Genomic DNA, 23,876 nt, shown 5'->3' on the forward strand with positions numbered 1-23,876 from the left:
ACTGTGAAAACTGCTTATTTTGGTCTCGGTGTGTTTGTGACTTCGAATACTTATTTTAGCCAAGCCATCCTCAGGAGGACACTAAAGAAACAGCAGATTTAAGCACTTCAGCATTGTCTCATATTTTTGCATCAGAGGTTGCTACTGACGTTATTGTCTTTGGACACACAGAGGTTAGAGATGTTATCATTTAGTCAGAAATGAACACATTCAGCAACACAGCAGCTCTCTCAAACTGCACACTGGTTCACTCATCACATCTTCATATTCTAATTCAACTGAAAATGCAGAAAGAATATATATATATATATATATATATATATATATATATATATATATATATATATATATATATATATATATATATATATTAGGGGGTCCTTAGTCTGAAAAGAAGGCCCCTGTCTTAGAGGATTGTAAGTTAAAAAATCATTTGATAATTTATCAACTAGTTGTCTTTAGTATCAAAAAACACAGATGAGATTGGGAAAAGAGACACATGCACAGGTTAAATAGTTGTTTTAAAGCTGAATACTTCATCAATGCCGATTCGGCAGACTTTAGTGTTTTGGTTGACAGAGATGGCAAGTAACGAGTTACAAATACTCTGTTACTGTACTTGAGTAGAATTTTTAAGCACTTTGTAATTTAGACGTATTTATTCCACTGAATGAAAAAAGCTGTTTTCAAATCAGAATTTAACCTATTTACTGCCTGGCCCTAAAAACGTCTCCTGTCTGAGTCGCTGATTTTACTATCAGCACACGCTGTACGAGGGATGGATTTTTTTGTAACTTAGCAGAGCCGAGCTCGCCCAATCAGAGGCACAGCTCAGGGTCACGTGACCGGCAGGCGCCCTATGGCTGTACATGAAGCCCTTGCCACTACCAATACGGCCGCTACAGCCGATCTGCTTCATTTTCTGTTTCAGGAACAGACGGGTGACATCAGGGAGACTACGTCCATGTTTTATACAGTCTATGATATATATATTTATACATATTGTGTGCACACGCATACAAGCATGTGGCGTGTGTCTGAGCATGTCTGCCACTTCTCTGCCCACACCTGTTACACCACTAATGTCTTTAAAAGTACTTTTGGGTACATTTAAGAGCCTGTACTTTTTTACTTTTACTTGAGTAGATATTTGGATATGTACTTTTTACTTTTTCTCAAGTCGTGTTTTTTACATAATATTTTACCTCAGCTTAGGTAAGAAATCCAGGTACTTTTGCCATTTCTGGTGGTTGAATAACAGACCCTGTTAATCGGTGTCTCCAGACTGTTTCAACCAACTAACAATCTCTGACTATCTCAAGTTGAAGCTGAGGGGTAGAAAAACTGCAGTTCATCAAGTGGCCACTCGGGGCTGGCTTCAGAAATACAGTAAACCACATACACACCAAGTCAAAAAAGCAGATTTTAACAGCAAAAATAAACAAATGTTTGCCCAATCAGTAACACGGCTCACCTGCCTGACGGACGACGCCATGGAGCTGTTAGAGAGGAGGCTCAAAGCCAGGCTCAGAGTCCGCGTTTCCAATACGTCTGCAGATGACAATAGGCTTAAAAGCTTTTTATTAGAAAGAGATGGGGGACATCAAGGATACTACGCCCAGTCCATGCTCACTACCACAACCACCTTAGCACGTAAAGTTCCTAATGACCAGGGATACAAGTCCAAATCCCAAAGCAGGAAATCAAACAATTCATCTGCTGACAGAAGACAGACCCCAGTCCAGAGCTGAAGTGATGTGTCATTGGCTGGATAACCCTATGTGGGAATAGACATATAAACATGTGGGCTAACAAACAAGTCATAGACAAAAAATTATTATTATTTTGATTGTGTGAGTGTTTTTCTTTTTTTTCATATTCAGGATTTTAGAAAGTAAACGTCAACTCACAAGAGGCGAAATGTTCAAGGGCTCAGATCTTGTTTTGGGTAGTTTTCAAATTAATTTACAAAGTAGGACAGTAAGACGAGATGATACTCGAGCTTTCCACTCTGCGCCTGACGTCACCAAGCGATGGGTTAATGGTCTTTAAGAGGAGAAAGGACTGTACCTAAATGGATTATTATGTTTTCCTGCTCTGTGTCGTCGGCCCTGTCCTTCAGATATCTTTCTCTCGCTGTTCTCTTGCATCTTTCCACATTTCTGTTTCGTCATTTTTCTTCTGTTTGTGTGCTATTCACCAAGGTATCTCCTGTGTGTCATTGTCCCGTTCACCTTGGATGAAAAAAGTTTTCATTGATGGAAAAATGCTGCACATGCACTATGGTGTAAAATGTGAAATCTAAAGTTACAGCCTGTTTTTGATTTCACTAAGGGAGGAACATTCAGATGTGTTTATGCGTTTGCTTCTCTTGTGTACCTTTTCATAAATACCTGAATGCATTTTGTCTGCATCTGCTGTCAGCAACATTGTTTTGTTGTTTTGTTGTTTTCCAGGGGGATTCGCTTCCTGCAGATCCTGCGAATGCTCCATGTGGATCGTCAGGGGGGAACCTGGCGTCTCCTGGGCTCTGTTGTCTACCTCCATCGGCAGGTATACATTCACAGCTTTCTAAAAACACATCACATACTGGCCCCAAGGCTATCTAGGCCTCTGATAATTATAATTATTAACAAGCTGCAGGTCATCTGTCTGGGGATTCATGGCGTCTCGTTGTGATGTCGTATTCTTTCTGTCGACATGGTGCAGCCCACACGTGGGCATGTTTTTTACAGTAGGAGGAAAACACTGCAGAGACAGAAGAAAAGAGCCGCTGTGCCGTTTTGTTAGGGTCATATACCGCTCTGCAGCCCCTCCAGAGTCTCTTTCAGCGGAGACACAGGGGTGGCTCAGATTATCCCCACTGGCCGCTGTAATTCTCTTCCATGTCTGTGTAAAAACAGAGAGTGATGAAGGTGAACAGAGCGTCTGGGCTGTTGCTCAGCCGGCGCCGCCTGCTGTGCTTTCTTGTAGCGGCCTTGGATGATGACCATATTGCTCTTGGCTGAAGCTGGTCATGAGCAGCCGTTGACCTCAGCAGTAAAAAGAGGGACTGTCAGCGCAGGGTGATAATGGAGCCTTTCCCTCAGAGACTCCTCCCAGCCAGTTGTGGAGCATCACTCAGCGTGAAATCAGGTGAAGACAGAGAACGACTTCAGACGGAGAGCTGAAAAAACAGGAAACTTTCCCCATGAATACTGAGAGGTCATGTTAGCTTTTACAAACGTTATGGTACCAGGTCTCGCTGCAGGCGCAGAACATCCTACGAGTGATCTGGGAACTCCAAAGGTTGATTGATGAAACCCGTAGTCATAGAGGAAAATTGGATTCAGTCAGAAAAAGGCAAAGTCATAGTTACTTTTGTTTTTCAGTGGAGTAAAGTTCCCTTTCTGTCAAACCAACCATAAAAAACAGATTCATTAGCAGACTAACAGCTGAGCCTGATTTGTCCATTGATGAAGATATATTATTTCTACATGTTTCGCCTATTTTTCTCTTCATAAATTGATGTATAAAATATATCAGAATAGTATGGTTTAGTATTGTAAAATGAATGATAAAACTGGTTAGTAGTTTGATACTATACTGTAGTTTTATATTGAACTCATAACCCATTTCTGTTAGTCATAATCAGAGGTCTCCAACTTTTACCATAAAAGGAACCATTTTGCCTCGGCTCACCTGGATTAAAGTCATTCAGGAGCCACAAAGTCCACATAATCTCCACAACAAAGATGATTAAGTGTAAAAAATTTGTAAACATAGTTAAAATCTACTGAATACTTAAATAAACAAGAAGTTTTTTGAATTTAAGAAAATTGTGCATTAGATGTCTTATTTTTTTGTTTTTAATTAATTTTCAAAAATTTAAAAAGAAGAAATTTAACATTTGCAAAAATAAAAAAAGAAAATATATTTCAAAAATTGAAAATTTTTTATCTTAAAAAAAGCAAAAATTTACCAAATTTACAAAATAAATGAAACGAGAAGTTTTTTGAATTCAAGAAAATTGTCCATGAGATGTCTTAGTTTTTTTTTTTTTTAAATAAATTGGCGATAATTAAAAAAATGAAGTTTTAAAAATTTGCAATAGTTTCAGAAAAAGAAAAAATAAATTTTGAAAAATTAAATAAGCTTTGATCTTAAACAAATGCAAAAATGTACAAAATTTACAGAACAAACAAAACTATATATTTTCTTTAATTTGACCGAATTGTACATGGGATGTCTCAGTTTTTTGTTTTAACAAATTTGCAAAAAAAAAAAAAAAAAATTAATTTCAAATAAATGAAAAAAATGATCATAGACATTCTCAAAAATTTAAAAAATGTACAAAAAAATGAAATTTAAAAAATTTGTAACAGAAAAAGAAAATTTATATTTTCACACACTTGCTAAATTTCAAACTTTTTGAAATTTCAAAATTTTGCATCCTGAAAGAAAAATTGTGAATTAAATTAATTTGCCAAAGTTTTAATACTTTTTGAAAGTTAACCTGAATGTTTCACATATATTGATAATATTAATGAACCCATCATATTTTGTTTGGCGCTAATGTCTCACCACATATTAACCATGTATATTAAGCCGGTTCATTGTCAGTGAAATGAATCCATCCACACAGAATTAAAATCAGTATTTTCTTCCAGATGAGTCTTTTTGTAGATGTAGTTATCTTCTCAGGGCTGTAAAACTTGAGGTTAGCCACAGGTGCATGGAAAGTTGGTGTGCTGTTGATGTTACACACAAGCTACACACAGAAACAAAATGAGGTGTTTTGGAGTAATATGGTCGTAGAAAATTAAGTGAGCATTCAGAGGATGAATTGTTCATTTCTGCCTCACACCAGTCAGTTTCACACAAACGCTTGAATGAAAGCGGCGCTGGGATCCTGAGCGTGTGATGTGTGACAGAGTGAGATTGACATTGGCAGGGGCAGAGTTACACTTAGTCCTGATTGGGCTTTAAAGGCTTCTCAGACTTAAACGTGTCAGGTGAAGATGGCTTTTCTCTGAGAGTTTGCCCTTTTTTTGTCCTCTCTGCACTTTAGACTACTTTATGAGGCTTTGAAGCACTGATATGCTAAACCCTCGCACTCCTTCACAGGGAGAGAATCGTCTGCGATCACACGGCGGGCATTACAGTGGAGGTCAAACAGCCATTAACCAGCTGGACGCCGGTGTGCACGTATTAGGATGTTTGTTCTGCGGTGATTTTCTGCTGTTTTCCTTAAGTCATGATTCAGCCGTTCCCCCACACAAACACACAGAGCAGCAGCTTTTCTGTGTGAGCAGCTGGAGTTTTTAAAGTCAGAGGAGTTTCATTTACTCCAATCAGCAGCCAGTCTTCGTGTTGCAACTGCATCTAAATACACACTGAGCAGCAGTCGAGTGCTTGTGGCCTGTAAACACAATTTGCACAGTTGCTCCTTGCTGGCGGATTGGAAGCATACGTCTCCTGAATGTGTTTGCCCGGTCACAGCAGCATCTATATCTGCTAAACCTCTGCTAGCGACTCCAGGAAGATGCAGCTGAATGCATTTAAAGCTGTCATTTTCAAGTCATTTGCACTCCTCAGCTGTATTCAAGGTGTTAGCTGAAGGTGTTGCATGCGCCCTGTAGCTGAGTCGCAGTTCGATGTTCAAGCTTTCATAAAACTTGTGTTGTGATCTGAAGGAGGTGGAACGATAGGTATGCTAAAAGTAGGAAAGTAAATTAAATGTTTAAGTCCAAAACTATCAAGGCAGGATGTAAAATCCCAAGGGTGTTCAACCTGCAGCTCTGGAGCATCATGCGGCTCTTTGACTCCTTTGCAGTGGCTCCTTGTAGTTTTAAATATATTTGAAATAAAGAACTAAAAAAAAAACTGTTTAAGTATTCTTTCAAAGATTTTGTATTTTTGCAGATTTATTCAATTTCATTTTTTATTTCAGAATTATTTTAAAATTTGACCTTTTTTTTCAAATTTATTTAAATGTTTGAAAATTAATATTTCTTCATTTTTTCCACATTTTTTCGCATTTTTTTAAATTGTTAACATTTGCAATTTTTTAAAATTTTATTGATTTATTTGCAATTATTGCAAATTTACAAACAAAACAAGGCATCAGCTGTATCCTTTTATAAATTCCAAAAAACATATTTTTTAGATAACTTTTCACTAGTTTTAACTATGTATAAAATTTTTACAACCTACAGTTTTTGTTGTGAAGAAACCAAATCTCCAAAAAGACAAATCTGGAAGAAAAAAATAATAATAATTCTGTGTGGATGGATTCATTTAATTGACAACCTGCCTGCTTAATAAGCATACTTTTTATGTGGCAAAACATTAGCAAACAACAAAAATAAAGAGTTGACTTATTTTATCGATATATGTTACACATTCAGGTATTCTTTTAAAAAGTAATAACATTTTTGTAACATAATCAAACTTTCAATTTCTTTTTTAATTTTTTAATTTTACATTTAAATTCATTTTATTTGCAAATTTTTGAAAAATTAATAAAAGTAAATTTTGGAGATTTTTTTTTTCTGATTCCCAATTTTTTAAATTTCTGCATATTTTTTGGAATTTTGATTTTTTTTTTTTAATGTTTGCAAACTTATTTAAAAAAAAAAAAAAACTAAGACATCACACGTACAATTTTCTTAAATTCCAAAAACCTAATGTTTAAATAATTATTCACAATGTTTTAGCTATGTTTACAATTTCATACACTTCATAGTCTTTATTGTGAAGATAAAGTAGATTTTGTGGCTCTGGAATGACTTTAATCCAGGTGAGCTGAGGTAAAATGGCTCCTATGAAAGTAAAGGTTGCAGACCCCTGAGCCATACATGTATTAAAACTACAGAGAATAATAGGGGTTAAGGAACATAAGACAGTCAAAATGCAGAGGAAGTCAGAGTTGGCCTTGAGAGGCCAATAGATGGTGGTACAAACTGTGGGAGTGGTCCCATTAATTTGTTGGGAGATGGATCCAAACGAGATGCAGGGAGGTACGGTAACAGATGATACTTTCTGTTTCTTGTTGTAAGTAAACAAACCCTTGCAGGACGATTTGGTTGAATTGAGAAAAGTCATTAGGTTGCTGCCACGTCTCAGTTAAACACAAGAAATCAAACTTACAATCAGTGAACAGCGAGCAGCGGGTGTTAAAAATCCAAGTTAGCAGGTTTGTGGCTAGCCAACTTAGCCTGGTAAGCTAGCACGCTGCAGTCAGCAGTCTGAGCAGATAGATGGTGATTATGAGAGCGGTGACAGGTAGACCAGAAGGAACGGATGAGCTCCGAGTCATCATAGACAAAGTGGTGATGAGATGATGTCCAGATGAAGGTGTAGAGTCGCAGTAGGAGAAGTTCCACCAATCAGAAACTGAGCATCAGTGCGGGGTGTAACAGGTTTGAGATACGTCAGGAGAGGTGAACTTTCCCCAGATTGATTTCTTTCCTTTTTGCATTTATCTTCTGCTTCTGCTCTAAAAATTTGAGAGTGACAGTTTTGGGCCAAGACAGGAATGAGAGTTTCACTCATTAGGAATTCAGTCCACACCAGTGCAGTGGGTGCTCTGACACTCTGAGTGGCTAAACACAGTCTAAATCACACAATTAGGTAAGAGAAGAGAAGACATTCAGTGGGAGAGATCCACTGCTGAGAAGTCTTCCAACCACACTCCAACAGGATTACAGCCCAGCCCAATTAGACCTCCTGAGCAAAGCAAACCGCAGACAGTTCCTCATTCAATCTGCAGTAAGATGCTCCATAAATATTTGATACACACCAGGAGAGATCAGCTGTCGAGCTTTCAAACGGATTTATAATGATTAGCATTCATCCGAATTCAATCCATGTCCCCCCAGTGATCAGAGCTCATTTCTGCGAATATTTTAAACTCAGATGCACTTATGCTTCTTTTTGTAGCTGCATAAAGCATCGAGCTAATATTGGAGTCATTTACATCAGCTGTCAGCGAAGGAATAAATGTTTCGATAATAAAACTCAAACCCTGTAAATAAAGGAAAGTCTGGTTTTAATTGATGTACTCACTCAACGTTTCTGACACCAAATCATCATCAGAGAGTCTGTAAACATCCAGTCTAATTTTAGCCAAGGACAAACAGGAGTATCATCACATTGTCTCCAAATGAGACTTGATTTATTTAAGGCTAAAGGAAGTGATAGTGAAAGTGTCAGTTTGTAGGATTAATGATGCGACGTTACAGAGTGGGTGTTTGTTCTGATGATGTTTACTGAAAACAACACATCCCAACATGAATAATGTTCTTGTTTGCTTTCAGCACAATTCAACAAAGGCTGCTCCCCGATGAGTTTAGCATATGGTCTTTAAAAACAATTATAGAGACAGTTAAAACAACAAGAACAGGAACAGTTCAACAGGGAGACAGTTATTTCATTCTTCAATTTTTAAGAGCTGAGTGGGTATTTTTGAACACAGTGCTTCGAGCTGTGTTTAATTCACAGCGTTGAAGAAATTTGGGTCCCAGTCGAATGCAGGAATGTAGAAGTAGAATATTTCAACATAGTATTAAAGTTAGGGTCTACAGGAATTTTCATTACTTGTTAGTAGGGCTGTCATTTTAACGCGTTATGAAAATTAACGCAGATTAATCTGGATCCCAAACCCGCGGGGCGTTCAAAGACGCACTTATTTTCAAATGTCTGGCGTTTACAAACCGTTTGTCCTACATGGAAAAAGAGGTATTCTCGTCAGATTTTCAAATTTCCGACGGTCCCTGAATGTATCACACCTGACGTCAGACACATGCTTTGAACCAGGGGGAAGAGAGAGCGCTGTTAAGGGGACTGCTGTCCACATCTCGTTCATTCACACGTCCTTTTTGAAAATCTACAGAAAATCAACCGTTTGCTCAATTCTGTAAAAAAACAGATAATTCTCCACTTTTTACTTCATCAAACAAGCCCTGAATGATCGATAAATGTCTAGTATTTAAATCTAAAGAATTCTTTGAAAATTGGCTTCCATCTTCCTGGTGTCATGTTTCAGCTTGGGGCTGCTCTGCACCAATGAGCAACAGTTTGTGTGTTCAGAGCATGTTAAACTGAGAATACTTCACTTTTCTTTGATCCAAAACTTGAAAAAAGTGTTTTGTACATAGTTCCTCACAGTTTTTAGCCTTTAGCCCTGGTTCTCCTGACCTCATAGAAGTATAGAAGTTCATATTGCAGTGAAAATTGGGTCCACATCGAGTAAAAATTGTGACAGAAGCAAAAACCGTCCTAAAAATCAAATCAGCTTATCTTAGGTGCAGGACTGTGTAGATTTTGTAAAGATAGAACCATAAAACTTTTTTCATGTGTTTCTTATGCCTCAGGGTACCTAAAAATGTGTTGTATATATATCCACCTTATTTTTAAATGCTTTTTAATGTCTTTTAATGTAATTTTAATGTCCTGGAATTCCAATTCTTTATTTTGGGACCTTAAGCAGATATGAGATTAAAATGTGATTAATTAGATTAATTAATTACAAATCCTGTAATTAATTAGATTACTCTTTTAATCGCCTGACAGCACTAGAAAGTCACTACTTCAGTCAGCCTGAAGTACCGCTGGAACCGGCCGTCGTCCAGACGCAGCTCCTGCAAGAGACGGTGGAACTCACTGAGCTCACACTGTCTCCATAGGGTAGCATGCATCCAGTAGCGATGTCGGTGCCTAGCCCACAGCTGACTTCTTTACAGCAGGTACAGAGCAAGGTTATAGTAGTTAACTAAAACGAATCTAAAAAGGAAAACTAAAATTTAAAATACAATGCAGTTAACTCAAACTAATAGAAACTAGAAAATAAAATAAAAACGATAAGTAAACTAAAACTGTATCTTGTGATCACACAACTAACTGAAACTACCTAAAATAAAAGACAAAATGTCCTTTGTTATAGTTTCTGACAATATTAACAGCCTTTAGGATTTAAATTAATCCGACACGTTTTCCCAACCAATTTTACGACAGTTTTCGGCAGTTGTCAGTGCCGGACAGCAGCATCATAGCGACGGACTGGGACGAGCTTGTTTACTGCACTGACTGGCTGTGCGCTGTGCTATGACAAAACATAGTGGAGAAATGAATCAGAGCATCTGAAATAGTTTAATTTTATGTGAGTCTGACTTTATTGTTACAGAGTCCAAGTTTCTAATTATTAAAGCTCATATTTTATTGTTTTACATAATTTATGATTTTATTATTTTTATTTAATTCATGTTAACATTATTTTATATGATTTATGTTTATATTTTTTATACTAAGTTTATATTATTTCTTATGTTTAAGGCAGCAGCCAACAGTTCAATATCAGCATTGACTGAGCAGTGAGCACTATGTTGGACTGGAAAATAAACAGTATTACAAAATACTTTTGACCTTTTTGAATCCTGCGCCTGGTTAATTAGGTATGACAAAATTTAAACTAAACTAAAACTAAACTAAAACTAAACTAAAACTAAGCCTTGTTGCAAAAATTAAAACTATATAAAAACTAGAATGCCCGCTCCAAAACTAATTGAAACTAAACTGCAATGGAAAAAAATGTCAAAACTAACTAAAACTAAACTATAATCCAGAACTATTTTAACCTTGGTACAGAGCAGCGATGGTGGTGATTGGAGCCATGTTCGACGATGAAATGATGATGGCGGACTTTTCGTGCAACGTACCAGCGTCAAAACTTGAGCATCTAGCACGACGCGATTTCACTTGATCCTCAAATACATTCGCTCTCAACGCTTTCGGTGGGTACGCAACATAAGACACATTGCAAAACTCCGTCCTTTACTTTGTCGCTGCTGAAAAATGTGTCCATGCCTTTGTCTCCTTAAGTCTCGAATACTGCAACGCACTCCTCATCAGGACTCCTAACAAGAGCCTACAAAAACTTCAATATATCCAAAAACAGCGCCGCTAGGATCCTGATGAGGGTGCAGAAGTATGACCACATTACACCTGTTATGGTATCCCCTATAGGCGACACAACATACACCTTGTTTAAGGGACATTTCATATTCTCAACTGTTACAGTAGCTTCTCTGATTAGCTTCCACTTGCTATCATCAACACACAAAGCCATTTGTTTACTGGGCGTGCTGTGATTGGCTGATGTAACCACCCTCACTCTCCACCCAGAAAGTCCTGAAAAAAAAACAGAACACCAGCATCCAGGCAGAGGAGGGGGTTGAGGCAGACACGGACACTGACACACATGTACATCAGCCCATAGGAGACGACTGAGCAGGATTATTCCTGTAAAAATTGGCGTTTCTTTAGTATAATCCTGCAGAAACTACCTTTTAAAGACCAATGAGTTTCTGAGTTAACACCCAAAGGTGAGGACTTAACTAATGCGTCTGAAAATGAAACTTTTGTTTTTGTGTTTTAGTTACAATAAAGCACAGAAAATGAATCCCCCTGTCATGTTTGAATCTGTGTGATTAATAATCCATGAAGAAAGATGGATTATTTTGATGAAACAAGTTTCCCCTGAGGAAAAGTGGAGACAGTTTTAGACAAATTGGAGCATAAAAAATCACCAAATGGAAGAAAAACAAGTTCAATGCTCAATATTTCCCCTGATCCCCTGTGACTTAATGTATTTTAGCTGTGTTATTTTAACAAGTTAATCAACACATTTGATTAATGGTGAATTAAGTTTAATTAGGAGATTTTATTTGAATAATCCAGGGTCTAATGTGATGTTATCATTTCTTTGATTCCTACAGTTATAGAGTATGTAAAAAAAGAGTGTTTGGTGTAATACGCCCGAGTCCTTCTGTTGTTGTTGTTGTTTTTTTATATAGTTTTATTTTTTATTATATGTTTCGAAAATTTTTACATGGAAGTTAATTGGTTTGAATTTTACTAGTAATACACTGATAACGTTACATCACACATTTTGACAATACAACAATACGTTTCTGTATCTTTTCAATACAGTGAAGAAACTACCCTTACGAAAGAAAAATATGTGTACCAATTTATTTTTTTAAATGTATTGTAATATATTGTAATATATTATTTTTCCAATATATTACATATTTGATATACATGGAATCATATATTGAGGGCACATAAACAATATATTATATATTCATGAAATATATTGCAATATATTGCAAAATATCCAAATGATTGCCGCTTTCCATATATTGCAATATATAATGGAAAATATAAATACTAAATCTCATATATGGGAATATATTACCTAATATACGACATGATATTTTCCAATATGCTGCAATATGTTTTTCTTTTGTAAGGGTAGTGAAACTGCTGCTACCAATATACTGTGTTTTTAAATGTATGCAATTTGCAGTAAATTCAGTTAAATTAACTTAGGATAGTTTGAATTTACCGTAAATAACTTGCAGCAGTTTCACCAAGAATTTACTGTAATTTCACAGTAAAATGTTATTTTTCACAAAGAAACTCATCATGTGTCTTTTCACTGTTAAATACTGACACACTGAGAACCTTCTCCATGTAAAATTGAAGAAAGAAGTGCTTTTTGATAATTTGCAAATTGTCTTCACTGACACCCACCCTGTGGCATTAATATTAATATGTAAACAAGTCATGTCTGTGATTGCCCTCTGTGCTTTTGTTCGTCATAACCAGACATGAGAAGTCATTTTGCCCCGTTTCAAACTCTCTGAAATGAGAGTCAGAAAAATAAATTTATTCCGCAGAGGTCACTAGGATCTGAACGAGAATATTTTTGCAGTTTAGCAGAATCCTAATTATGAAATATTTTTTTCTAAGCCAGGGGTGATGGAATTCAACCAACCAGGCTTCATGCTTTCTACCAATACCTCGTCTGCAGGATGTTTGCCATTCAGTGGAAAATGAAGTCAAAATATGTGTTCATGTCTTATATTTTGAGCAGAATTCACCTGACAAGTCCAGAAAAAGTTGTATGTCTACATGTTAAAATAAAGACATGTGACTTGCTTGGAAAGGCATTAAAAATATCTGCAAAGAGGAATCTGGTGTTCAGACATTATTCTTAGTTTAGTAAACAAGACAGGTATTACCTCTTCTTCACATTTCAGGCATCATTTTTATTTTTTAATATATTCTTATAAAACGGTTTTCAGGACTTTCCAGGTGAATGCAGCTTCCATTAACTTTAATTAAACAATTTCTACCAAAATTAAAGCTGTAAGCAGCATAAGTTACCAGTTTCACCTCCACTGTCAAGGTTTCATTCTTTCATAATGTGTGTATTACTCATTCCATTTTCCCGCCTTCAGTGAGTCACATGACCAGCTGCACGGAACTCTCAATCCTTGTGACATCATCACCAACTGCTGCCCTCTCAGGAGTGACACTGACTGAAGTTTTAAAACGTCTCCTCATAGATGCCACAATTTTGATCAAATCTCTGTAAAAAACAAAATACTTTTGTAGTAAATTTTGTCAGGAATCCATCTATGTCAGTTTTAAAGCTGTACCACTTTTACTTTTTGTGTAGACGCCTAACTGCCGCAGCTTGTGTGGAGCTGGATCCTCCTCTCCCATTCATTTTAATGGGGGTTGCTAAAAGGGCTTCTTTGAGTTTTACCAACTTTGAGAGCTCGTCATTCGAAAACCGTTTAAGAAACTACAAACTCCTACAGAGCTTTTGTAAAGCAGGGCCCACTCTGTCATCTGAGCAAATTTCAAGCTGATACCATTTATGGCCTGGGAGAAGATCCATTTTGTTTGAGGCCCAAGAATATGGCCAAATTTTAATATGAAAGGCAAATTGCCAGCTTCCTGTTTGAGATAAGTCAGGGGTGTCTGCATATAATTTGTGCATCTCAATGAGACGAACATTTTGACATTAGTTAGATCTTTCTAACACATTCCTACTGTCATTGAGAGCAGTTTGAGTGGGCCTAGTTGGCGCTAGAGAGCACATTTTGGTCAATTTTTATATTAGATATCAACTTTTTGGCCAAATCTCTGTAAAAATCAGATATTTTTGTAGTAAATTTTGTCAGGATTCCATTTATGTCATTTTCAAGAGCTGTACCACTTTTACTTTTTTTTTGTAGAGGCCTAACTGCTGCAGAGCTGGATCCTCCTCACCCATTCATTCTAAATGAGGTTACTGGAAGGGCTTCTTTGAGTTTTACCAACTTTGAGGGCTCGTCATTCGAAAACCGTTTAAGAAACTACAAACTCCTACAGAGCTTTTGTAAAGCAGGGCCCACTCTGTCATCTGAGCAAATTTCAAGCTGATACCATTTATGGCCTGGGAGAAGATCCATTTTGTTTGAGGCCCAAGAATATGGCCAAATCTTAATTTGAAAGGCAAATTGCCAGCTTCCTGTTTGAGATAAGTCAGGGGTGTCTGCATATAATTTGTGCATCTCAATGAGACAAACATTTTGAAATTAGTTAGATCTTTCTACCACATTCCTACAGCCATTGAGAGCTGTTTTAGTGGGCCTAGGTGGCGCTAGAGAGCACATTTTGGTCAATTTTTATATTAGATATCAACTTTTTGGGCAAATCTGAGGTGTGTGCTGATTTGGTGATTTTTTAGCAAGTTTAGGGGGTCAAATTAGGGTTCAAAGCGCAGACAGAATAATAAGAAAGAGACGTATTAAATGCAATAGTTTCCTTTCCCTAAGTGTGAGGACACTAAGACAAAATCACTTACTTTGATTTCAGTTTTCACAGTGCTGTTTTGAGATGCACATATGCTGTCATTTATAACAACCTTAACTCAATATCCAATCAAAAACTGCATAGTTCAACTTCTGTCATACATGCTAACAGTATCAGCACAGAGCAAGCCTTCTAATCTTATGAAAAACAGACATCAGAAAGCATCAAGGCCAAAAATCCAGCCAGATTTTTAACCAAGGTGAAAAGTTTCCTGGAAAAATTCAGAGGAAGAAATTCTTCACAAAATGCCAAAAGTGAATCTGGCAGTGTAGAGGTGGTGGGATTGTGGAGTAGAAAACCTGAGAGTGCTGCCCATATGAGAGTGAGGACACAATAACACATCAGCAGATACAGGGGGTAGACCGGCACCCGCTGGGGCTAAATTTGTACCTTGTTTTCCTGAATGTGAACGGTGCCAAGCGAGGTCAACCACACACTCTCAGTGGTTAAAGACGTGACTCTACTTGTAATAGTGGAAAACAAGTTGAACTTGGTGCAAAGTGGAAATGTGACTGAGTTTATCCATCGGAGGCGTGTGTTTCATTCACCAATTCAAGAGCATAGATGTGTGACCATGACTAAATAAGGCAAAGTTAATATTTGTGAAGACAGATTAAAGAGCAGGAAGTATTTGTGACATCAGTTTTGCAGAATTCTTATTTCATGTGTGATCCATGATGAAAGATTTTCCTCTGAGAGTGAGCACAGGCCTGAGGAGTCAGAAAGTCTCCGGACAGATTAAAAGTTCTCACTTTAGTCTCAACAGGAAGTTTCCAGAAACTTATGAAAAATGGAATAAATGAAGCCTCACCCTTTAATATGATAATTGTTTCGGAAGTGATACAAGCAAGTGTGAATCTGGTTTTAGCTTAAATTCTTGCAGAGACGGCAAAACACCAAGAAATTTCTGTCATCACACTCACAGCATATTTTGCATGAATATTCACATCCATATGTCACATTACGGGCCACGCAGCAGTTCACTCATGTGACTATGAATAGAGATTGCGCTCTTACATAAGACAGAGCAGAGACAGACTCACAGATATTCTGTAACCCCCCTCATTACGTTCTGGTTATACACCGAAATAACCTCCTTGATGTTACTGCTTTAGAAATAAGTCTTGCTCTTGTTTGTGTGTATTTCAGGAGCTGATCACGACCTTATACATCGGATTTCTGAGTCTGATCTTCGCCTCGTACTTCGTCTACCTGGTGGAGCGAGAGGAAGAACATTCCATGTTTAGTAATTATGCTGATTCCCTGTGGTGGGGAGTGGTAAGTGGTTTAAAGAGAGTCTAAGTCTTTCTACGTCTGTGTGTGTGTCTCATGTTAGGGCTGGGCGGTTGTGGTAACAATCAAATTCCAGTTATTAGACCTTCTACCTCGATTTTCAGTGAACGCACGATTATCCCACCTTCAGCTCAGTTTATTCAGTAAATGTTTCTCTGGTTTTAAAACTAACAACTTGAATGAGAATGCACAGATGAAAAATTCATTTTTTTGTTGTTGAAACAATAGAGTAGGAAAATAAATCATTTTAACCCTGCAGTGTCAATATATGAAATACTTTTCACCTTGTGAAAAAAGTACTTCACTACTTTTTGATCCACGCCATCGTTATCGTAGCCAAAGTGTGTCCAAACCATAGACTGTAGAAAATATTAGTTTTTTAAACTGTTTTTTTGCCCCTGATTCCAAGTCCTTTAATCTTAAGTATCTGTCAATACCGAGTCCTGATCTGGTACTTCTACTCGGATACATCGCACTCCCAGTTGTTGGGGCAGTCTGAGTCTTTACCACCACATAACAAAAATACTGAGCTGTTATTTTTCCTATTTGTTTGGAATATCATAGTTGTAATAGAAAATAATGAATATATATATATATATATATATATATATATATATATATATATATATATATATATATATATATATATATATATATATATATATATATATATATATATATATATGGCAATTGCTCTAAGACTGCAAGGGAAGCTCAGCTTCCCCTAAAATATCCCCAAAAAGTGATATAAGTGATATGTTCTGCTGTGTTTACATTTCATTGACTAAATCTGAGCTAGAATTCCTTCATCTTTGGTTCAGAATCAGCTCCTATCACAGGTAACTGGCTCCACCTCCTTCTCATTCATCCCCGCCGCAGCGTCTCAGCGCTTTAACACAGTCGGACGCTGAGCGTCTTCTGACTTCAGCGGGGAAGCGTAGAGTGGGTTGTTCCACTGTGGAAACTGGACGGTCATTGGATAAACGCCGGGCTTTGTCCCACCCAACGGATGCCCCCAGCGTCTCTGGGGGTCTATGAGGCAGTGGGCTGGCCTGGACGCTGGGCTTCTGCATGATGATTGGATGATCTGTCTAAGGCCCAATCCCTTTTTGATTGATAGTAAAATGAGCCAGTCAGAGATCTTGAAGTATAACCCTCCACCGGAGCATCCTCTGTAGAGAGGAGCTTCTCCTGTTCAAAGCAGCTCAAGTCTTACACCAGCAACACAATGGGCCAGGGCCGTTTAAGCAGTCTAGCTCTGCTGGCCTTTGAGAGAACACTGGTAAAATCCCTTGAGAAACACACCTGGTTGGTACGACAGGGTCACAGATCATTTTCTTGACAAGGAATGGAGGGTAGAATTTATGTTTAAATAAATAATGAAATTTATGATGTAGGCCCCTCCTTGACTGACCAGCATTTGCCACTGAGATATATTTATATATATATATATATATATATATATATATATCTCTCAAGACTGTAATCGGGTAATCAGGCCTGTCATTTTGCTTAGTTCGATGTGAGGTCTCCACAAAAACTGCCCCCTCTAATGACTGGCTGTAGTATAGGTCAAATCTGTCTCCCCAGTCATTCCAGATGGGCTGTGGTCAAACTTTAAAAAATTAATACACCTGGTAGAAATCTTTCTCACATCCCTGTGTGTGAACAGTGGAGTCATGCTGTCCACTCTATATACAGTCTATGGTCCAAATATCTGACATGGCATTCCTTTTGGGCCCAAGTCAGCTGGGTGTTTGAGTTTTCCTCCATGACGCTCCTGGTCAGAGACCTCCAGAGTCCTGCTGAATCCGACTGCTGTCAACAATCACATTATCTACATGTGTTACTTTGCTCAGTCCGTTCTCAGTCTGATTAACCTGTTTACATGCATGTTAACAGCCCAATGTTGTAGCTCATAGTCCAATTTCTTAGGCTGCATGTAAACGTATGGATGGTGTATTAGCAGAGAGAGAATTGAGGCAAAATAACCAACCTCTGCAGTTTTAAGTAGGTAAGAAACTCTAAATGTTTGTTTTGAATATTTTTCGATAAATCCCCCAGCCCTACCTCATAATGATGTTGGAATCAAATCAGTCATGATCATGTCGGATTCAAGAGAGATATGATATATGTTAATCACTTAATGTCTCCATTCGATCAGACACAGAGCTTTCATGTTACCACTATGATAGGAAATGTAATGACTCACCTTCTAAATATTGTTTCTACTGACTACTCTGTCGTGCCTTAAGTCTGATTTTGCAGCAAACACGGACTCTTTACAAGCTGTTTTTTTTTAAAGTGAAAGGTCAAATATAAACGCTGTTTTATCTGTACTACTGTTGTTACTGTAGGAGTAGTGTGAAAACCCTTGGGCACATCCAGTGGGCCGCTAATACAAACAGAAAAAAAGCATGTAGTGTGGAGAGTACGGGATGGAATTTTATTTTCAGACAATAAGTCACCACCCACACTGCTTCTGGGGAACTTCTGGGACTGATATTAAAAACAATACACACACAGACACACACACACACAGCAGTTATTACAACTCCCCTCATATATATGTGTGCTTACCTACAATATTTACACATTATTTACCCTGAGTTTTAAGGGGGTCAGGGTCTACTCTTCAACACTTGGGGTTTGAGAAATTTTCTGCATATAAAAACAAAAGTCAGAGTCAGGGATTGAAGACAGATTCATGTGCTACAGTAAAGAGGCAACGCTTGGCTGGCTCAACAGAAGCTGATCTGACAGCTGTCTCTGCTGTTTAGATCATATGTAAATGTTTAAAAAGGTATATATTATATATGTTTGACAGAACACACACTTACAGGGAGAACGTATTTATAGTGTCACTTCTCTTTTACATTTCAGACATGTCTGGCATCAGTTACCTTTGGGCGCTGCTAAACCAAACATGCACTCAATGACTTTTTCTAGCAGGAGATGTCTGCTGACAAAGTTTCAAAGAGAGAAGAGAGATCTGTGTTTTTCTCTGCTGAAAACAATTTCTGTGATTAATTTTGTAGTGATGGTGGACACTGGAGCCTAACTGTCAGACAGAAAAAGGACAGACGAGCAGGAGAAAGATGGGAAGAGGGGAAAGATAGAGCACGAGCTAAAGGCTAAAAGGGCTAAAATTCTTTGTGCTAATGTTATTCTGCAGTGGTCTGTTCAAACTTGAGAGTCTATCAATAAAATGAAGAGTGAGGTTACGTTAGCTCTGATTGGTAGATAACTGGCAGGACATAACCAGGATTCACTAACGTTACACATTACATACACGTCTCAGAGCACCGGGCTGTCAGCTGTGATAAATATAGACGACTAGTAACCTACTTACAAACTGAAAGTGTTAGCCTGTTGTCACGTTAGCCTACAGATAGGCTGGAGCACTAGGCTAACATAAAGCCGGCTACTACAACGTTTGCTTGGTGTAATGTTTCAAACCATATCACTACATAACTGTACTGATTTAAACCTTACCTCAGCGCGTTGTATCCAGTAAAATGTTGACTTGAACAAAGAAAATTTGTTTCTATCTGATCTCCATTTAGTTTTAAAAAAAAACATACGACTCGCTAAAAGTAATTCACGACAGTGTGCGGAGACTTCAGACCACAAGGTGGCGATGGAGTGCAATCAAAACAGATGCTCCTCACAGCATCTTTAAAGTAGCTGAAATTATGGCTCAAGGAAAAACAATCATGTGATCGCTGATTTAATCCTACAAATGCATCAACTGAAAATAATGAAATGTCAGTTTAAATGTCTTGTTTTTAGTGATGAATTGTTGTTGAATTTGTATTATTTTTAATGCTAGTAGACATGTTTCATTATTTACTCTTTATGGTTTTTACATCTTGATGAAAATTAGCTCTATAGCTAAATCTGGCTAACAGTTTTCTTTGTTTTGCATGGTCCCTGACAATAAACTAATAAATTATAATAATAATAATAATAATAATTTTTATTATTATTATTTTTATTATTATTATTATTATTATTATTATTAAAATTATCATTATTATTATTATTATTATTATTATTATTATTATTATTATTATTATTATTGTTGTTGTTATTATTTTATTATTATTATTATTATAAATAATAATAATTATTATTATTATTATAAAAGTAATACATGTAATAAATGAAAAAATAAATAAATAAATAAAATAAATAAATAAATAAATAAACAAATAAATAAATAACTTTCATTTCTTAAAAATCCAATCCAATCCTCTTTATTTAAATTTAAAAAAGTCAACTTTACTAAAGTGCTGCACAGTAAAAAAAATCAAATAAGAACATCAATAAAACAAATAAAATAAAACAACACATAGAAACAAATAAGAGCCATAAAAACAAAGAGGATAAGACCATAAAAGACATAAAAGAACAGAGAACACGTAACTGTAATGCTGAATTAAAAGCAAAAGAGTGTTTATTGATCCATTTAAAGATTTAAAAGCAAAAAATAAATTTTAAAATGAAGAGAGAGCCTAGGGAGGGACGCCAAAATCAGGGTGATGTGTTCCTGTTTTCGTGCTCCTGTTAAAAGATGAGCAGCTGCGGTTTTGATTAACTGTAAGCGTGAGAGGGAAGTCTGATTAACACCAATGAAGAGATTAAACAGTAAATAATATGTGGAAATGGTCTGTCTTCCAACCATCCAGATCTCTGTTAACACTCCTACATTCACCCTCTCACACACACTCACACACTCACACACTGATGGCAGAGTCAGCTATCCTTAGTGCCAGACCGCCCGTCAGGAACTAATTTAATCTCATTCACACACCGATGGTTGTGCCTTCAGGGAACAACTTGGGTTTCAGAGTGTCGCCCAAGGACACTTCGACTCCTGGACTCCAGGAGCTGAGTGGGATCCAGCTGGGGTTTAGTTCCTGGGGGAGTCGAAGTCTGCCCTGATGTCAACGGCCTGTTTGTCCAGGGTGAATTCCTCTCAGGTTTGTCAGCTGGAAGATGCTTTAACTTTCTGAAGCAACCACAGAAGAAGAAAGCACAGCAGTGTGTGATGACACTCGCTGAAGTTCAGGAGCAGGAATCGATCAGCAGCTCTCTGAGGTGCCCTCTGGGGTCCCTCTGAATAAACTGGTGCTGCTGGTGCTTTGACCGGAGGAGAGGTGCTCAGGCGTTAGGTCTGCTTCTGGGAAATGTGATCTAAGAGGAACATGAGATTGGCGCCTTGCACTAGCCCATAACACACCAGCTGTTTCTTCTTAACACTTCCATTTAAATCTGTTTTTCTGAAGTCTTTTCACTCTGCCCGTTAGCCCTCCAGGGCGCGCAGAGCTGGTCAGTCAATCCATCATTTGCTCTCGGCTGGAATAACAGCTGGATGGATTACTGTTACATTTCTACATGACGTTTATGATGAAGCCCAGCTGATGTACTTTGGTGGTCTGCTGACTTGTCCTCCTATGACACCATGATGTCCAATCTTTTGGGTTTGAGTGAAATGTCCTGAAGAAAAATTTAAATTTTAACCAACCAACTAATCTACAAGAAGAAAAAAACTTAGAAATTTGAGTACAATAACATGACAAAACAGGATCATGATGTCTAAAACCATTTTTTGGCATTTCCACTGACTAATCCAGGGACAGATCCCCAAATAACTAACCTGTACTGTCCCACTTTTTGGGACCCTTCTGTTGGGGTGCGAAACTGAACCGACCCTATCCCCAAAGGTGGAGCTACAACACTGCAGTCTGTGGATTGGTCTAAAGGAATCGCCACTTCCTGTGGGGCAGTGGCTGCATTTCTCCTGGTGGCACACAGCCTTCTCTGAAACAAAGATTGAGTGTTCTTTGTATTAAAGAGCCACATGACAAACACAAAGAAGATGAGTCGCTGGATGTCTCTTATAGTTGATTTTTGTTTACTGTGTCACGTTTTTCTTTGGATTAATTAGCTGGGTACACCGTGTCGCTCAGCTATGGTTTTATGCTATTATTGAACTCAGTGGTCCTCAGTTGAATGTCAGACAATAATTTTACACACTGGCTATTATTCTGTCTCCTCACTGGCTTTTTTGCCCTTCCTAAAAGAATATTTCCAAAGATCTTTGTTTTTTGCTCATTTTGCTAGCTTGGGGTTTTGGAGTCAAGAATGAGTCATAGACGGGTTTTTATCAAGAGAATCTGGTCTTTTTTCAAATAAAACATTGTTTAGAATCAGATAATAAATCAAACTGAAATAATGTAAGTTGAGTATTTTTTATTCACCACTTGACCCACGGGACAGTGCTTGGGGACCACTGATTGAACTGATGCAGATCACAAAAAAAAAAAATGCTGGATGTCTTCCATCGCTGCTTTTTAGTTTCCCCCAAGAAGTCTGGTTTAGATCGGTACGATTTGGTACGGGTTGGCTCAGGTAAGCCTGGTCCTGTTTCCATTTCCGCAGCCAACTCTGCCCCCTTGTGGTAGGTGGCGTGTAAGCCGGCTGCTGATAGCTGCATCAGTAGATGCATATCTCTCTGTGACTCATTCTTGACCCCAAAACCCCAAGCTAGCAAAATGAGCAAAAAACAAAGGTCTTTGGAATTTGTTTTTAGGAAGGGCAAAAGAGCCAGTGAGGAGACAGAAGAATAGCCAGTGTGTAAAATTATTGTCTGACATTCAACCAGTCCATGGCGCAAAAAAGGCTGGGGACCACTGAGTTCAATAATAGCATGAAACCATAGCAGAGCGACACAGTGTACCCCGCTAATTAATCCAATGAAGAAAAACGTGACACAGTAAACAAACATCAACTATGGGAGACATCCAGGGACTCATCTTCTTTGTGATTGTCATGTGGCTCTTTGATACAAAGAACAATCAAGCTTTGTTTCAGCAGCCGCTGTCAAACAGGAAGTGACGATTCTTTCCACCAATCAACAGACTGCAGTGTTGTAGCTCCACCTTCTGGGATCAGATTAGTTCAGTCTGGCACCCCAACGGAAGGGTCCCAAAAAGTGGGACATCTCATCCTGGTTATTTGAGGATCTGTCCCGGGGTTAGTCAGTGGAAACGCCTCAAAATGCATGACGAACCGAACTGACCGCTTGGTGGAAACAGGGCTTTTGTTTAACATGTTGCGTTTTTCTTCTTCGTTCTAACTGGCGCTGCTATCGGCATCCAGCTTACACGCTGCCTACCACAAGGGGGCATGGTTGGCTGTGGAAACAAACAGGAGCAGGCTTTACTGATGCGACCAGTACCAAACCGAACTGATCTAAACTGGATGGCTTGGTGGAAAAGGGGCTAAACTGGTTTGTTGGTGTGGCTAACGTTAGCAGAGCTAGCAGCACCAACTATTGGTTTCCTTTCAGATGACAATCCGCATGACTTCGCTTTATACATCAATCTGTTACATACTGCCTACATACAACTAAACCAAGCATAAAAGTAAGGAAACTAGTGATTGGTAGTATAAATAAGTAAGTAAGTAATGGAGCATTATGGCAGTCACAGTTAAGCTACAGCACCAGCTAGAGGTGGATTGTTGCATTACAGTTCGGACACACAACATGATGAGCCATTTGGACCCACATAGATCAACAGATCTACATCCAGTCTACTATTTTCAGGTTAATTCTGACATGTTGTGAACATACCATGTGTTACACTGGTCTTGTCGTTGTGAGTTTGTTAGCATGCTAAGGTTAGCATTCACTGGAAGCACAGCTGTGCACACAGACAGCTGCCAGCAGGCTGGAGTGTTCCAGATAGTTTCAGATCAAATCAAATCTCACATCCACAACTGTGTGACTAATGGAAATAAATATTTTGTGCAGTTAATATTTCCTCCTGCAGCAATGAGTCTCAATCAAAAATGAACAACATATGTCTGACGACTACCAACAG

At 37.9% G+C, this 23,876-nt stretch overlaps 1 protein-coding gene across 2 annotated transcripts in view; it reads left to right on the top strand.

Moving 5' to 3' along the window:
- Positions 1-23,876, top strand: part of kcnq1.1 (potassium voltage-gated channel, KQT-like subfamily, member 1.1) — a 108,796-nt gene that overhangs the window by 40,126 nt on the left and 44,794 nt on the right. For both annotated transcript variants that reach the window (XM_074667029.1, XM_074667030.1), the window contains exons 5-6: positions 2,457-2,553; positions 15,841-15,969. In XM_074667029.1, coding sequence (XP_074523130.1) covers positions 2,457-2,553; positions 15,841-15,969 — 226 coding nt within the window. The remainder of the gene's footprint in view (positions 1-2,456; positions 2,554-15,840; positions 15,970-23,876) is intronic.

This window comes from Halichoeres trimaculatus, unplaced genomic scaffold (assembly GCF_033239565.1).
Source record: "Halichoeres trimaculatus isolate MK-OKI-2021-1 unplaced genomic scaffold, fHalTri1.1 fHalTri1_scaffold_3, whole genome shotgun sequence".
Taxonomy (NCBI): Eukaryota; Metazoa; Chordata; class Actinopteri; order Labriformes; family Labridae; genus Halichoeres; species Halichoeres trimaculatus.